Below are 16,878 nucleotides of genomic sequence, written 5' to 3' on the forward strand. Positions count from 1 at the left end.
TTCCAATTCCCAAGTTTCATCAGAAGACAAAAGCATGACGTTCTGCCTTAGGGTAACACATGCTATTTTTGCATTCACGAGCTTGTTATGTGGTATAATACTGCAGAAAGGCACCGCAGCTATTCTCAGTAGAGGAATCCCATGGAAAAAAATTCCATGTTAAGAATGCTCCCAAACCTAATTTCACTTCCTTGTGGCGAAACAGCTGCTTATACAATAGCCAGTTCTTTGAATGAAAGATAGGTTACGTTGCAACATGGGCTCTTTTCATTTACATCTTATACACCTACTGCTTGTCATGTAATACATGCCATTCCTCTTACATTTTAATTTCTGTACTAAATTTACAGTACGTACGTAGTACATACTAAAAAAAATAGCAAACGCTATATAAAATAAATGGTTGTACCTATATCTGGATTCCTTAAAAAATAAATAAATAATTTAAACTAGCTTTTATTTTGAAGGGGTTGTCAAAGAGCTTTTTTTTTTTAAGCAGAAACGAATTCCGGAAGTCAGTGGACGCACCTCCGTCATGACGTCACGTCACAAGTGCGGAAATAAACCTGATTGTTCCAGCCCACATGGTAAAAAATGGTGGCACACGGGGAAAAACAGCAAAGCCACAGACCAGGCGTTTATAAGCAGAAAAACAAAGGCCACAAACATGGCAGGCATCGGACAAAAGGTGAAATTGAAAGAGAAAACAAAGGTGAGTCTTGTTTTATTTTGAATAAGACATGTACTAGCTTACGTTAGCTTGTGTCGTGGCGGCTAACTAAACACACGTGTGATCATCGCCACTTGACCCAAATATAGATGTTGAATGAGCTGTCGTTTGACTTTTGACACAGTCCTACACTGTGTTACTGTATTTTTGTAGTTACAGTGGTTTACAATGCAGACATTCAATCTTTTATTTTTATTTTTATAATGGCTAGTTTATATTCCCCACATAGAAACACAAATTGTTTTTGTTAATTGATTATTACAGTAGTATCCATGTCTTGTGTTGTCGGAAAGGGTTTCCACTTTGTTCAAACCATAAATGATGTCTTACATTACAGGAAGGGTGTCTGTGATAGCCCTCACTAAAAAACAGAGAAAAGAGCAACGAAAGATGGACAGAAAGAACAAAGCCAATCAACTACGGAAGAACAAGAGAGATGTGGTATTTACAAATGCTAATCAATGAGGCTGGATTTACATTGCAGGTCCATGTGCCCTTTCCCCTGCCATGACATATCCTAATTGTGCCACTCAAGAACAACAACAACAAAATAATCTAAATTGTTTCAGTTGAACCATTCAGTGTAAAACCGACCTAACATACACAATAGTTTGTTGAATAGTACATCTGGGTTTGAATATTTCTCATCATTCTAGGTTCTAACAGAGAAACGGCGTTTAGGCAGCAGGGATGGTCCTCCTATTCTGGTCGCCGTGGTACCTCTTCATGCCGCAGTGGATGCTGGCGCTGTTACTAAACTTCTTTGTCAAGAGGGTGCAGGCGGCATTGTTCACCAGGACCAGTCTGTCAGCGGTTCCAGTGGCAGTTTTGGACTGGTTGTGCCTCGTTTTAAACAAAGATTTACCTTTCTTGAAACCAACACAGGTAAGTACTGTGAGTGCTTCTGTGTTCGGAGTTTGCATGTTCTCCATGTCCTCTTGTGGACAGATACTGCAGTTTCTATACACATTTAAAAAAAAAAAAACGTGTTAAGTGAATCATATGAATCTGAAAAGTCCATAAATGTAAACGTGAATTTGAATGGTTATTTGTTTTCAGCAATAAACCCCATCTCAGCTGGGATAACACACACCTAACCTGCAATCCAAATAATGACAAGTGCTAAAGGAAATATATATATGTTCGTTTACTAAACAAAAATATAAATGGTAGCACTTTTTTTTGTTGCTCCAGGGCAAATGAATGTAATGCTAGATTCAGTTTTTTTAAAATAATGTTTCAAATAAAGTATTTAGTTGTAATATTTTTTTTCTATTGCACGTTTTGAAAGCAGCTTCATTGTTACTAAAAATCAAGTTCTGCTCATTTGTTAATTAAATCACAATCTTCCCCCTATCCTTCTTTGGGTCTTTGCAACAGTTGCTAAACATTCTGTTGATGCTCAAGAAATTGCATTGAAATTGAAACAAGTTAGTCAAGTAGACATATTGCTCCATTTCCTGATTGAATCTGTGATCGTTTGTTGTTGTTTTTTAAAAGCTCTGATCGTCCCCAAATATCCTGATTGTGTAAAGCCAATTAAAATTGGCCTTTAGTGTACATAGAAAAAAAATCTTTGATCTTTTAGTTACACAAAAACAAAAGTGCTGCGTTTAATTTTTTGCTCAGTGTATTCAAAAGTTAATTTGTATTTGTTCTTGATAGTAAAAAAAATCATCTTACTTTCAGACACCCTATGGGGAAAATTTTTCAGAAATCTGAGCAAATCCTTTAAAAATTACATTAGGAATATTTTTTTTTGCGATTGTTTACCTAAATAAAATACATGTGATCAGATTTGTTGGGGTAATTTCACACTGTTGAAAATGGTGTTAAGCTGCCTTTCATTTTGTTATAAACATTGACTTGAAGCCCTTTTGTAATTTTTTTCCCCCCTACCCAGCTGACATACATTTGCTGCTTGATGTAGCAAAGATGGCGGATAGCCTTGTTTTTGTGCTGGATTCTACTGAAGGCTGGGACAGTTATGGAGATTACTGTCTCTCCTGTCTATTTGCCCAGGGCCTTCCTAGCTTTGGTAAGTTTTACCCTTACAATGGCCATGTTTTATCTGTATTTTCTTAATTTCTAATGCTGTCTGCTTTTTCAAAAAACTCCACACCTTGGTAGCTCTTGTGTGTCAGGGCATCTCTGACCTCCCCGTAAAGAAGAAGGTGGATTCCCGCAGGGCGTTGTCCAAAGTCACAGAAATCCGCTTCCCCGAGGCCCGTCTCTTTCCTCTGGACGCAGAGCAGGATGTCACCCTTCTTCTCAGACATTTGGGCACGCAGAGACAACGAAAGCTTGGCTTCCGGTCCAGACGCTCCCATCTCGTGGCCCAAAGTGTCACATTTACGCCCAATGCTGCCTCTGGCACGCCGGGTGGCCCCACTGGCCTCGGCACCCTCTGTGTCTCGGGGTATGTCCGCGGACGTCCTCTCCGAGCGGACAGGCTAGTGCACATCAGTGGACACGGAGATTTTCAGCTGAGTCAGATTGACGCGCCAATGGACCCGCTCCCCTTAAACACAACTGCACCCAGAGCAGCCAAGCCCGGCAAGGGAGGAGATGCTGACATGATGGTAGATGAGTTAACACTTTCTGTAGCTATTTTGCTGATACTTGCATATTTTATATTTGTGTTCTCTTTTGCAGGATGGCGACGAAGCAGAGGCCCCTGTGAGGGTGCTGATGAAAGCAGACCCCACTTGCAGGGAAAGCCTGCAGGCCGAGGCTGAGGTGGACCCCATGGATGGAGAGCAGACTTGGCCCACAGAATCGGAGCTGATTGAGGCTGAAGGTACAAAATGGGACAAAGTGTGCATTTGTGCATTTTTATTTATTTCAATTTCAATTGTATCCTATAAAAACAAACATTTTATGAGGTTCTGCTGTGCTTGATGGCATGGAAATTAAAACGTAGTTTTTGTGTCTGTTAATGCAATTAATGGAAATTATACATCAATTATACCACGTAACAAATAATAATTCAAATAGAATTGCTGTCTTTTAGAGGCCAGAAAGAGCAAACGCATGATGAAAGTACCTAAAGGAACATCCGACTACCAGGCGGCGTGGATTGTGGATAATGACGAAAACGATGACCTGGATGAAGAAAGCAGTGACGATGATGACTGTGACGTCGACATGATGGATGAGGCCCCTGACGAGAACGACAACGACTCGCAAGTAATTTTAGCCATGGTTTATATAGAGCATTAACATACAATTTTATGTTTTTTTTTTCCCCCCCCTTGAAAATATTCTTTATTTTTATTGTAAATCAGATATTTATGATCTTTTTAAATTATTTTATTTAAGGCTATATAAGCCTTACTTAAGGGGGAAAAGTTTGGCACCCCAAAAAAATCAAAATAGTTAATTTTGTCTTTTAGTAAATACAACAATGACAAGTAATTGCAATTCCCCATTTATGGAACTATACAAATTTAAAGTTGTGATGTTTTGAGTGGCAAACGTGTTGCTGTGCATACGTGACCCACACTTGGTGCACCTTACATTGGCGAGGTGCTGTTAGCTTGTTTATCCAAGCGTCTGCCGCAGCAGGCTACAGGCCACAACAATTGTGCTTTGGAGCACAGGGGTCCCAAGAGGGGCCTCCTGTCTTCCTGCTCAACCAATACAACTCACTTCCTGTCTGGACAGGAGGAGGAGGAGAAGGGGAGAGGAACGGAGGCTTCGGCCAAATGATTTATTTCAGAGAGTCTAAGAAAAATCGCTTGCAATCGTTTGATGTTGAAGTTCACACACAGGAGAATATGTGTGAGTAACAATAGGGTTCTTCAAATGCTGCTTGTTTTTCTTTTTTTGGTACAGGAATGTTGTGAATAATTGGCTGAAACCACCTGCTGTGTCCTGATGTGATTTGTCTTCAGTACATGACGGCTGCTAGTTTGCAACTTAAACACAAAACAACTCCGATATAATGCAGGAGCTGCATCAAAACATTTGCGTCGTTTACACATTCTGCAAAATTGCTGTATCGGAGCGGAAACAAAATATCTGGCATTTATCTGCCCTTGCCTTTTATACAGAATCCAGTAAAAGTGGGAGATTGCTGTTACGGTTCCTAATCAGATAATTTGATGGCAGAAGTGCCGATGCTTAATTTCCCACCTATGTCTCCACATTGCAGGATTCCCTAGCACGCATGTGGCGGCGTACCTGTGAAGCTACAATAATCTGTGTTTTTGTTCTCTTTGCCTACTCGTTGTTCAGGATGCAGGTTCAGACCTCGCCTCAGAAGAAGAAGAAGAAGAGGAGGAGGAGGAGGAGGAGGAAGAAGAAGAAGAAGTGTGCTCCACAGAGCGAGTGGGAGCCGACCAACGCTACGACGAACACATGGATGAAGCGGCGGAAGAGGAAGGTCTTAAACGTTACCGCGAGGCGCGAGCCAATGACATGTTCCCCGACGAGGTGGACACGCCCCTTGACATGGCCGCCAGAATCAGGTTGGTTCTTATGTTATGTTTATTAAAGTGCATAAAAGTCCTTAAATAATTCATTAAAAAAATTACTGCTTTTATTTGGAATATTGTGACTTATCCGTCATAACATTGTGACCTTATTCTTGTAAAATAAGGACTTGCACGGGTTAGTTCATTCTCCTAATATTATGACTTCTCATAAAAATACCTGTGAAAATGGGACTTTCTTGTAATATTCTCTAATTGATAGCTTTTTATGCGTAAAAAAGGACTAAGGAACTTCCTCACTTTTGGGTTTTCAAAACTTTAAGTCAATCAACTTGCCCATTTTTCATCCCATTGAAACAATTCCAACTTTGTTTTTCGAAAATTCACATCTTTCCTGGCATTATTTTGCCTCAGTCGTAAGATCTCCAGTTTTAACGTTTTTCGACATTATAAACCCACTTAATCTGCATTCATTTTCAATGACACATTCACATTCATTCAGCAAGACATACACAGGAGGCAAGGGTTCGAATCCCACCTTCACCAGATTGCAGTTCACATTTTCTTTTTATTCATTTATCATTCAACTATAAGTAATACTTTGTAATTTTCGCAAATTTTGTCTTTCAATTTCCTTAAATAAGCATTCAGCAATTAGCTTTCAGCATTCCCATGCAATTTCTCCAGAAATTGCACTTTGTCTCGTTTTAGTAAACTATTCTAATTGAATCAGTAGTGAAGCAGCAGTCACATCATTTTGAGTGTGTACAATATATATTTGTTTGCCAAACAAAAAGTTTCGAAATTGGTCTCAAAGGCACTTTGAAAAGACTTGATTTAGTTTTTTTGAGCATCACCGTCCCCTGCCTCCAGATTCCAACGTTACAGGGGTCTTAAAAGTTTCCGCTCGTCCCCCTGGGATCCCATGGAGAACTTGCCCCACAACTATTCGCGCATCTTCCAGTTCCAGAGCTTCGAGCGCACCCGCCGTCGCATCCTGGCTGAAGCTGCAGAAGAGGAGGAAGGCGCCATGGTAAACCCAGTACTGATAATGATATTTATTCTGAATAATATTCTAAAGATATCTACTATGTTGCAGGTTGGCTGGTACGTCACACTCCATGTGATTGATGTGCCCTCCTCGGTGATGGAGAGTGTGCAGGCAGGCAGGCCGCTGGTGCTGGTGTCCCTCCTCCCCCATGAACAGAAGGTCCCAATGCGCCTAAAAAAAAGGGTGTTAAAAAACACAGTTGACTTTTTTTTTATGCTTTGTTTTTAGATGTCCGTGATGCACCTTTTGGTAAGGAGGCACCCCAGCAACACGGAGCCCATCAAGTCCAAAGAGGAGCTGGTGATCCACTGCGGTTTTCGGCGGTTCAGGGCCTCACCTATCTTCTCTCAGCACACCTCAGGTAAGATGGAGGGAGAACTTAAACATCCTTCACACTCTCTTGACTGTTCGAGTTCACTTCTGAGGGATGAACTATTGTTGCTATACAGCGGACAAACACAAGATGGAGCGCTTCCTCAAGCCGGACACCCCCACTGTGGTGTCAGTGTACGCTCCAATCACCTTCCCCCCCACAGGAGTCCTGCTCTTCAAACAGAGGGATGATGGTGAGATCTGCAGAAATCTTACAATTTCAATTTGACTTGATTCTTAGGTAATTGCTACTCTAATGCCAGCGACTCACTGTGGCGCTCTCTTACAGGACTAGTTGAAAGTTACTTTCTAGTCGAAATGTATCTATTTATGCTCAAAGAATGATTACTTAACCAATTTTAATAACCATCGTTAAAGATTGGGACCCTACTTGGAAAGCCAACCCCTCTTTTGAAACCCTACTTTAAAAGCTGAGGTCACAGATTCTGGCAGCTGAATTTTTAAACTTAATTTTATAACCTCTGTTAAAAATTGGGACCCTAGTTTAAAAAGCCAAACCCTCCTTTGAAATCCTACTTTAAAAAGCCGAGGTCATACATTTTGACAGCTGAATAATTTTTTTTAAACTCAATTTAGTAACCACTGTTAAAAATTGGGCCCCTACTTGGCAAGTAATCCCCTTATTTGAAACCCGAGGTCACACATTCTGACAGCTGAATTTTTCAACTCAATTTTATAACCACCGTTAAAGATTGGGACCCAACTTGGAAAACTAAACCCTCTTTTGAAACCCTACTTTAAAATCTGAGGTCACACATTCTGACAGCTGAATTTTTTTAGACACAATTTTGTAACCACTGTTAAAAATTGGCACCCTACAGTTCAACCCTTCTTTGAAACCCTACTTTAAAAGATGAGGTCACACATTTTGACAGCTGATTCAAAAAAAAAAAAACTTTTATTTATTAACACCGTTGAAAATGGTAACCCTTCTTGGAAAGCCAAAATACTTTAAATGCTGAGGTTTTACATTCTCTGTTAAAATTTTTAGCTTACAAAATGGAGTTAAATTCTACCGTCAGGTTTTAAAGTAGCATTTCAAGTTAGGGTTTGGCTTTCCAAATAGGGTCCCAATTTTTAACAATGGTCACAAAATTGAGTAAAAAAAAAAGAGAGAGAGGGAGAACTGTTGACATAATTTTAATACATTACAGCACTTAATCTCACTGAACTGATCTCATGGCGGGCAACATTTCTTCTTTTAAAATGCCATTTTAAATCAATCAAATCAAAAAGTGATACTACAACAAACACGAATTCCTTATTATCTTAATTCCGCCTTTCTTTGTCATTTATTTGTGTCTAGGTGTGCAGGACCTGGTGGCTACAGGCAGCCTGCTCAGTTGCGACCCTCAACGCGTTGTGCTCAAGAGGATCGTCCTGAGCGGACACCCGTTCAAAATTAACCGGCGCTCTGCCGTCGCCCGTTACATGTTCTTCAACAGGGGTGAGTCTCCTTTACTTCCTTGATATGTTTTCCGCACCGTATCTACTAATGATCTCTTTTTGTCCCATTTGTGGGCTAGATGACATCATGTGGTTCAAACCTGTGGAGCTGCGCACGAAATGGGGTCGGAGGGGCCACATCAAGGAAGCGTTAGGTAAGAAAATCCAAAATTAAGCATTCACCCTAATGTGGTGAATGTAGGGCTGGGTGATTCATGGATTTACTGTTTTACATTAAGCAGAACTTGATTTCAATAATGTTATTTTCCTTTTCTTTTTATTGAAAGGGGGAAGAAATGCGAAAATCATATTTTTGTTTAAAAATTTTACAAGTTTATTTTTAGATGATATCACTATGCGTGTGTTTTTTGTTCTTTTTAAGGAACACACGGCCACATGAAGTGCGTGTTTGATAGTCAGCTGCGCTCTCAAGACACGATCCTGATGAACTTGTACAAGAGGATCTATCCTCGTTGGACGTATGACCCTTACGTACCTTTGTCTTTGCCCTGGTTTAAACGGGAGTCGACGGTGAACCTGCAGGACTTGGACATGGAGTAGCGTGAGAGAACAAACACATGATTGGTAGTGAATTAAATTAATTAAGACTAGTCCATGCATGTTTGTGATTGGGATGCACGCAGTAGGGTCCCAGTTCATGGTTTTTGATTTGGTTGTTTATATGTATGGCCTAAATGTTCTTTTCATCTGAATATTCATTGCAATTATAACTGAACTACTGCGTTGCTGTATGATCTAAATTCAGTTGCGTCACTCGCCACGTAAGGAATAAAATTAGGCCGTAATCTGAAGCTTGCACACCATTTGAATTTGGCTCTGTAGCCTTTAGATTGGTATTGAGGTTTTGGCCACTAGAGGGCAGCAATGTATAAACCTTAGTAGTAATGATGTCATATTTTTCCTGGCAAAAGGAGAACTGTAACTTCCATGTAGCTATTATCAATAACTATTTATCTATTAGAGATTATTGATCCAGTATTGCATAAAGTAAAAATGAATCTGCTTATAAAGGCAACTGTGTAGGCTACCAATAATAAAATGTTGACCTGCAATTAAAATTTTCTGAGTTATCCCTATCAGCACAACTCTTTGAAAATAATGTACATAATTTTAATACACATTTTTGACAAAAATATGACTTTTATTCCCCTAAAATTTCTACATCACGAACAAGCTTTCTCTTCTTTTTTTGTCCACTTCTAATATTTTTCTTTTATCATCCTCTCAAAATTACCTTTAAAAAAAAAAAAAAATTGGTGAAGTTTGATTTTATTTTTTGCAAATTGTAAAAACAAACCTTTTTTTACTTGTAAAATTATGGCCATACTGTTGAACTTTTGCTATTCCTGGAAAACTGGCAGGGGAGTTATTTCTTATAATATATTACAATAAAAAAAAAAGTTTCTTGTAATAGTACATTTTGTCATAAATGCTCCACTTTCTCATCAGTTGTCCCTTACAGGCCAACATTTTTTAAAGTTTTTTTTTTTGTGTCAGCTGTTCATCTGAATTCACAAATGCACTTAGTCGTTTTATTATAATGTATTTAATCACTTGTCCCATATGAAATTGGATACAGTATGAAACAATAGCTCAAGTATGTGAGAGGGGTGGAAAAAGCCTTCCATTTTTCGAACCTATCACAGCCTTGCTAAGAAACCTGGCACCTCCATCAGACCCATGCGAACAATACTTTTTCTGCACACATCCTTTGAGCTATGCAGGCTCTGACTTATTAAAAAACCCCGAAAGGGTTATGCCCTGCAAAAAAAAAAAGGGGGGAGTGTGGCTTGCCCCCCGTTTGACCCGATAGAGCCCCTTCTTCACCGCACTGTTCACAGCCTCATTGTTGCTGTCAAGACCGAAGGCCAAAAAAATGCTACGCGTTTTTTTTATTTTTTTTTGCAATAGGGGAAATGCTTGATTTATGAATCTCAGTATTTATCGCAAATCGCAGGCCCCCCTTTTTTTTTTTGCCTGCTTGCAGAAACATGATTCATCCCGGCGGGCATGCCAAGATGTCTGCATGAGCAAGTACAGGGCGAAGACATTGAAATGGAGGCAACGTGATCCAAAGTAGAGCAAAAGTTCACCTTGTGCTTAAAATAAATAAATACAATTATTAGAAAAGAAAGACGATACACTTGCTTGATTTATCAAACTTTCTTGGATGTGCGGCATGCTTTGTGCCAACACTCACTTTATTTCCTACGTTTTGCATGAATTAGGTGATAACGGCGATACAGTACGTGTGTGTTGCGCGCACTCGGGTTCAAGGTCACAGTGAGGGAAGGCGCAATTCAATATCCCCTAAATGCTGTAACATTTAGAGCGTGCCAAAGGCCAACACAGTTGACTTCCATGTTGTTTTCCCCAGAGGAAATCATGTAAGGTGAATTAATTTGTTCCAGGCGCAAACTGTCGCCATCATAAAACCTCAACTGTACAGGCAAGGCTTGAACTAACATTTGACAGCGATTCAATTCAACTGTATCACCCACAAAGGAGAAAGAAGGAAACAAATACCTCCTTAAAGGTAAATGCAAATGTATGGAACTTTAATTAATACCGATACCACTAGTATATAAAATTCCCCCAAAACAATGACAGATAATTTAAAAGAAAGACTTATATACTGTATTCTAATACAAAAAAGCAAATAATCATCATTAAACTAACTAATAACTATATGGCCGAGTACTGATACCGTTAGTATCGAGGTACTCGTGATGGCGGCGTTTTATGATCGCGAATTAGAAATTTGAAGAATGGAAAATTGCCATTCATTTCATCTACTTTTATGGAAAAATGCTATAGTGGGATGCAGACCTCTTTGTTTAAAATTATCGGTCATTGTTTTTTCTTTGGGAAATTTTACGCATCAAAAATCCTACTGGTATTGGTGACTACTCAAGCGTTGGGTACGTGTTATTAAAATGAAGTGTTTTACATACACATGATTTTCATCTATGAATATACGGGCCCATATGTCAGTTTTAAGAAATCAAATATGACACTTGAGCACAAAAAGTTTGCCCATCCCTTGCTTTAAATGCTTACTGAAATAAGGTCTTGCAAATTATTATACGTTGCAAAAAGTTCCTTCTTCTATGGTTATGAACGCAAAAAAATAGTTCATCCCTCAACTCCTGAGCTCTAGTGTCACAAAATAAGTTTTGTTGGACTCCTGAGCCATATTTTTTCACATTCCACTGTGCTGTATTGGGATGCCCGCGCATGCTACGCCCCCTGAACACCCCCCCCCCCCTTCCCCCACCCCAAGCTCATTTCCGAAGACCAACTGCAACGTGGTACACAGCGCCGCATCCAAGCCATGACTTGAGTGTTTGGCACATGTCTGCAGTCAGGAGACATGAACGCTGGTGACTTAGTGCTTCGTTGGCCCAAGAATGTCTTGCGGTTCCCACTTCACTGCCACCACACTTGGAAGGCGCCCCGCCGAAGATATAACGGGTGAGAGCTTTTTCCATTGGACTCGGATGAAGAGGGCGGAAGAGGAAAAAAAGAGGGCAGGAGAGATAAGACAAAGGCCAGCTTTAATAATAATAAATAATATATATATATATATATATATATATATATATATAAAAATGAATCTGAGTGGAAGAAGTCAGAGGAATGTAAGAAAATAAGAGGAAGGGTGTGTGTAAAAAAATTCAAATTAAAATATAAAAAAAAAACGAGAATGTGGGAGAGCACAGAGTGGCTGGCGTTTATGGATTGCAGATGTGGCGCTGTGGGGTTTTGGCAGGGCTCTTGCGCGCCTAAATCATGCACCGGCTGGGTGGCACCGGGGTGAGTGCAAGGTCAGAGAGCCGCAGCACACAAGCGGTAAAAACCCGGAGAGAACAACAGCCTCAAATACACACGGCGTCACCCAAGTGGAGGGCACTGGGGTATATACTGTACCATATATTTGTCTGTGTGTGGGGTGGGGGGGAGTAATTCACACTTTGGGTTCACGCACAGCCCCCAAAATGCTGAGTTCCATCTGATACGCTTTATTTACATTTAATCAAGGCAGCCCAACAGTAATCTGTTCAGTGCAACCTTCGCTTCCACATTAAAGGTTAATGATTTCAAAAAGTCCTACAGCTACTCTACAAAAAAAACGGGCGGGGGACACTCCCTGCGTTGGTTGCCAGCCAATCGTGGGACACATAAACAAACAATCGCTTGTTTTCACAACTAAGGGCAACTAGGTGACTTCACATTAATGGGGTAGCACAGTTGACTAGTGGTTAAGTGGTTACGTTCATTGAAGACTAATTCGGGGATGGTGGTTTAAACGATTGAGGGGGCCACAATGTTTAGTCAGTGCCATTGGGGGTGGGGGGGGGGGGGGTCGGCGGCACATAGGACAAGTTAGTCTGTTTCAATTCACAAGTTTTTATTTTTGCAGTTAAAAAGCAATGTCAGATTTTCACTTTTATTTTCATTATGTTTTTATTTACAGCGGATATTTTGCAGGGGATAGATATAATATAATTGATGGTCATTAAAAAACATTAGAGAAAAACAACAAAATTAAACCCAAAGAATGAAAAACAAGCAGGAAATGGGAACCCCCATCCCAACAACTAACATAATTAATCGCATTTTTCCTCTATTTTCTACAAAGCTTGTAACAGTTGATTATCAAAATAAAATACAAAGCATATTTTGATTGAAAGACTGCTCCAATAGCCATGAAAAAAACATTAAAGAAAAACAAAAATTAAACCCAAAGAATGACTGATAAACATTCAATATACGTTTTCTTTGAAAAACGAGGGGGTAATGGGAACCCCTACCCCCAAAAATATTTAAAATTGTCGATAATTAATTGCGATTAATCGCATTTTCAACTATTTTCTACAAAGCTTGCAACAGTTATTTACTTGAGTAAAAACTTAAATACATACATAAAATGCAAAGCATATTTTAATTGAAAGACTGCTCTAAGAGTCATTAAAAAAACAACCAAAAAATGACTGGTAAACATTCAATATACGTTTCTTTGAAAAATGAGGGGCAAATGGGAACCCCTACCCAAAAAAATATAAAAAATTATCAATCGCATTTTCAACTATTTTCTACAAAGCTTGCAACAGTTATTTACTTGAATACATACATAAAATGCACATTTTGAAAAGTACATTTTGATTGATAGACTGCTCGAATAGCTTTCTTTGACCCTTGTATATGATTCTTTTCCTGTAAAATACATCTGTTGATCTAAACGGAGTCATCTTAAAAGGAGTTTTCTTGTATTCTTCTCATAGAATAATTTCTCAAAACTTCTTGCCCACAAGCACCAAATTCCAGCAGTGCAAACTTGCGAGGCAAAAAACGTAGGAAAAACGACATAAAAGTCCATATTTGTGCCAGTCGTTCGCCTCTTTAGCTGAGAAGTGGGCAGAGTTCATTTGTTATTAACACACATTTAAATTAAATCTCCGCTTCAACTGACAGCAAATATTTAAAAGTGCAGTATTCCATTTTTGTGTGTGAAAAAACTGCCATCATATGCAAATCCGATGAAATTATACCTGAGCAACAGGTGCTTGCTTACACACTTTTGTCACGCATGGTTGTTCGCGTGTGTGCTTGTACAATATTGTACATGGACATGAGAAGAAGTTGAACTCCAGAACAAGGAGGTGACACCCCAACCAAGCCTGCCGAACACATTGCAAACCACCACACATGAGACTCATTGAACGCCACATTCTTTGGATATTTTGGCACTAAAGTCAAATCTGAGCTGAGCCGGGTTGGCATGATGCGACCTGCTATGTAACCGCTAATTATTTGGCCTCCAGTCCCCCTTGCCCCTCAAGGTTCGCGTACCTTTCATCCACCTCCCTAGTTTCCACAGACCTGATTATCCAGGTGGGAATGAAATAAAAAGAAGGGGGAAGAAAAGAAGCAATATACAATTTCCAACGTCCGCTGCGCGCACCCCCGACGGGCCTCCCAGAGTGCTTTGCAGCTGACATCACCTCGCAGAAACCTGGCAAGCTTGGCTCTATCTCTCCCCTCGCTTCCTGCCCTCATGATGTCACACGCCATATGGTTTTCAGCAATATCAAGACGGAAAGAGGGGAGAAGGTGTGTGTGTGTGTGCGTGCGTGCGTGTGTGGCTGCAAGTCGGACGCAGAAAACAAAAGATTCTGTGGAGGGGAGGAGGTGAGAGGCTGCTGCTCTGTACGTGTGGGAGGCTTAACGAGGAGGGACCAAGATTTGGGGTCCATGTGTCGGACACACGCATACACTGGCCACTTTTATTAGGTACACTTGCACACTAATAACATCCACTGGAAACTACCATCACAGTAATAAACCGTTTCATGAATGCTTAAAGAGGGTCATTTGCGTGAAATTGGTCCGTCGCAGTGATTCTCCAAATGTGTTATAAGATTTGAGGGAGAAGTGAAGGAAGATGTTGTGGGGAAAAAATTGCACTTGATAAGCCTCGGCTATCTATCTAAAATGTCTGCCTTTAACTACGGAAAAGCCTTTTTTCTATAGAAACGTTTTTTGTTTGTTTTTGTAAATGACTCAAATCCCGCCTTGCATTGTGGCCAAGGGTTAAAAACCTGGTCGGTTCTGGCACCTTGTGGTGCTGTAAAGAGTGAATGCTTGTCGCGGAAGCTAACTACTAGTTTAGCATAACTAGAAACCTGGCTGACTTAGCCATGACTACTGCTACCGCCACCACTAATACTATTATTCTTTCTTTATCTCCTTCCATTTCTTTTAGGCCATTTCTCAATATCAAGAACGCAGTGTACGGTCTTGTACTACAGCCAACTCTTTTCTTCATTCACACGGTATCTGCCACAATGATTGACTATTTACATCACCCAAAGACGTAATAACTGACCAGGATCCTACCTATGGCCACAATGCGACACAGGATACGAGTAAGCCATTAAAAAACAATTTTATTTTATTTTTCGTAGTTCGAAGATTTTAATCCAACCTGAACTTGTTAAGTACAAGACGCAGGACCAGCCAAACTATGAAAAAAAATTGCTACTTTATAGTCAGAAAACTCTATTTAGCAAGCAAGATAGCTATCCGTCTAGCTGCAGTAGGCTATAGCTATCTATTTAGTTAGCTAGCTATCCATCTAGCTGCAGTATCTAGATATCTATTTAGTTAGCTAGCTAGCTAGCTAAAAAGATAGCTATCCGTCTAGCTAGCTAGCTAAAAAGATAGCTATCTAGCTAGCTAGCTAAATAGCTATCTAGATAGCTAGCTAAATAGCTATCTAGATAGCTATTCATAATGCTCCCAGTATCTATCTATTTAGCTAGCTAGCTATCCACCTAGCAGCAGCTGCAGTATCTAGCTATCTATTTAGCAAGCTAGCTAGCTATGTTTTTGCTCAACAGCCTATTCAAGTCTTTTTGGACATGGCAATGATTGATGGCAACGTAACAAAGAGGAGACACTAGCTTTGAGAATTTTCTCTCGACCTGGGACTGAAATGGCGATGGCGCCTGTTTTTGAGGTGTTAAGTTTACATGTGGCGCGTGCTGCATCGTGTCAAGCCCCTGCCGTGTGTCTGCGTCGCGCCGCATGACAGTAAAGACAAGTAGAAATTCAAAGTGAAACGGGGCCTCAGGCAGCCGAGGGGCCTGCGGCGTATCTGCTCCCAGACGTCGTCGGCGTGTAAAGCTGCTTTCCACTTGATCTTCCCGGGCCCGAGCCCTGCGCAAGATCCGCACCGCGTCACATGCCGTGGGCCTGTAACACTTGCAGGAATGTTGTGTAATTTAGTGGGTGAGCCACAGCCCTCCTGTCTTATCTCCACTTTTTTGCTCTTCTGGGTGGAAAGCTGCCCTGTACGCAACGCTCTTCCTGGCGCTAGCAGTGTAACCCAATTATTGCTTACAACCAGCAATTTGGTGGTTTAAAAAAAAAAAAAATCTTCTTCCTCCAGTTCATAAAAAGTTCAGTGTTTGGGGTTTATTAGCGCCAGACTACGGCTCGCTAAAATTGTGTTTTGACAAGTTTAAAGTCCAGCACAGGCCTCAGGAGGCTGACTGATAAGTCAGATAAAGTCTGCAAAGACAACAGCTGTGCTCAAAAGGCATAATTGCACAGACTTTCTTACACTTTTTTCCACGTCACACAAGGATGGGGGTGGAAAAAGCTTGATTGTGAAATTAATACCATTTCATTCCTTGGCCTCAACACTCACTTTCACTCCCTCATACGCCCAAATTAGCACAAAACACTTGATCCTTCATTTAACAAAGTAGCACATTTTCTATTTGTTTCCACCTGTGGCAGACATTTAGTCGCAAATTTGACTAACAACATCAAAAGTCAAATTGGTAACTGGTAACCAGGTCAAAAATTAGTTGGCGAAAAGTCACACATCAAACCAGACATCTTGATGACAACATTCGATATCAGTAGTTATTTAGTCAATATGGCCTATTCAGATGACATCATACCCCCAAAAAAAGAAACTTGATTAAGCTCAAAGTTATAGGGGAAATCAATCCAATTCATATTATTTTTTGACAATATGTTCTATGCAGCCCAATATGATTTAAGCAGCAAAATCCCTGAGCAACATTGATGTCATCTTCAGTCGACAGCAAGTGACAAAATGGCCGCCCCCTTAGATGCATAACGGCTGGATTTTGCTTCATAACTCATATTCCACAAATGTAACATTAATCAGAATGTCATGTTTACACTAGTGAGATTTCAACATTTATTGCCAATAAATGTTTAAAGTTGACTTCCACTTTAAGTATAAGTAATAAGAATAAATA

At 40.1% G+C, this 16,878-nt stretch overlaps 1 protein-coding gene across 1 annotated transcript; it reads left to right on the forward strand.

Moving 5' to 3' along the window:
* Nucleotides 1–538: 538 nt before the first annotated feature.
* Nucleotides 539–9,135, forward strand: tsr1 (TSR1 ribosome maturation factor). Its single transcript, XM_086081541.1, has 15 exons — nucleotides 539–712; nucleotides 1,068–1,171; nucleotides 1,387–1,615; nucleotides 2,634–2,768; nucleotides 2,861–3,312; nucleotides 3,386–3,530; nucleotides 3,744–3,919; nucleotides 4,970–5,202; nucleotides 6,040–6,199; nucleotides 6,266–6,376; nucleotides 6,446–6,578; nucleotides 6,667–6,783; nucleotides 7,917–8,057; nucleotides 8,137–8,211; nucleotides 8,439–9,135. Exons 1-15 carry the CDS (start codon nucleotides 595–597, stop codon nucleotides 8,615–8,617), a joined length of 2,508 nt encoding a protein of 835 aa, XP_085937667.1. The 5' UTR covers nucleotides 539–594; the 3' UTR covers nucleotides 8,618–9,135.
* The last annotated feature ends 7,743 nt before the right edge of the window (nucleotides 9,136–16,878 follow it).

Source organism: Leptonotus elevatus, chromosome 7 (genome assembly GCF_054856555.1).
Source record: "Leptonotus elevatus isolate MCC_2025b chromosome 7, RoL_Lele_1.0, whole genome shotgun sequence".
Lineage (NCBI taxonomy): Eukaryota > Metazoa > Chordata > Actinopteri > Syngnathiformes > Syngnathidae > Leptonotus > Leptonotus elevatus.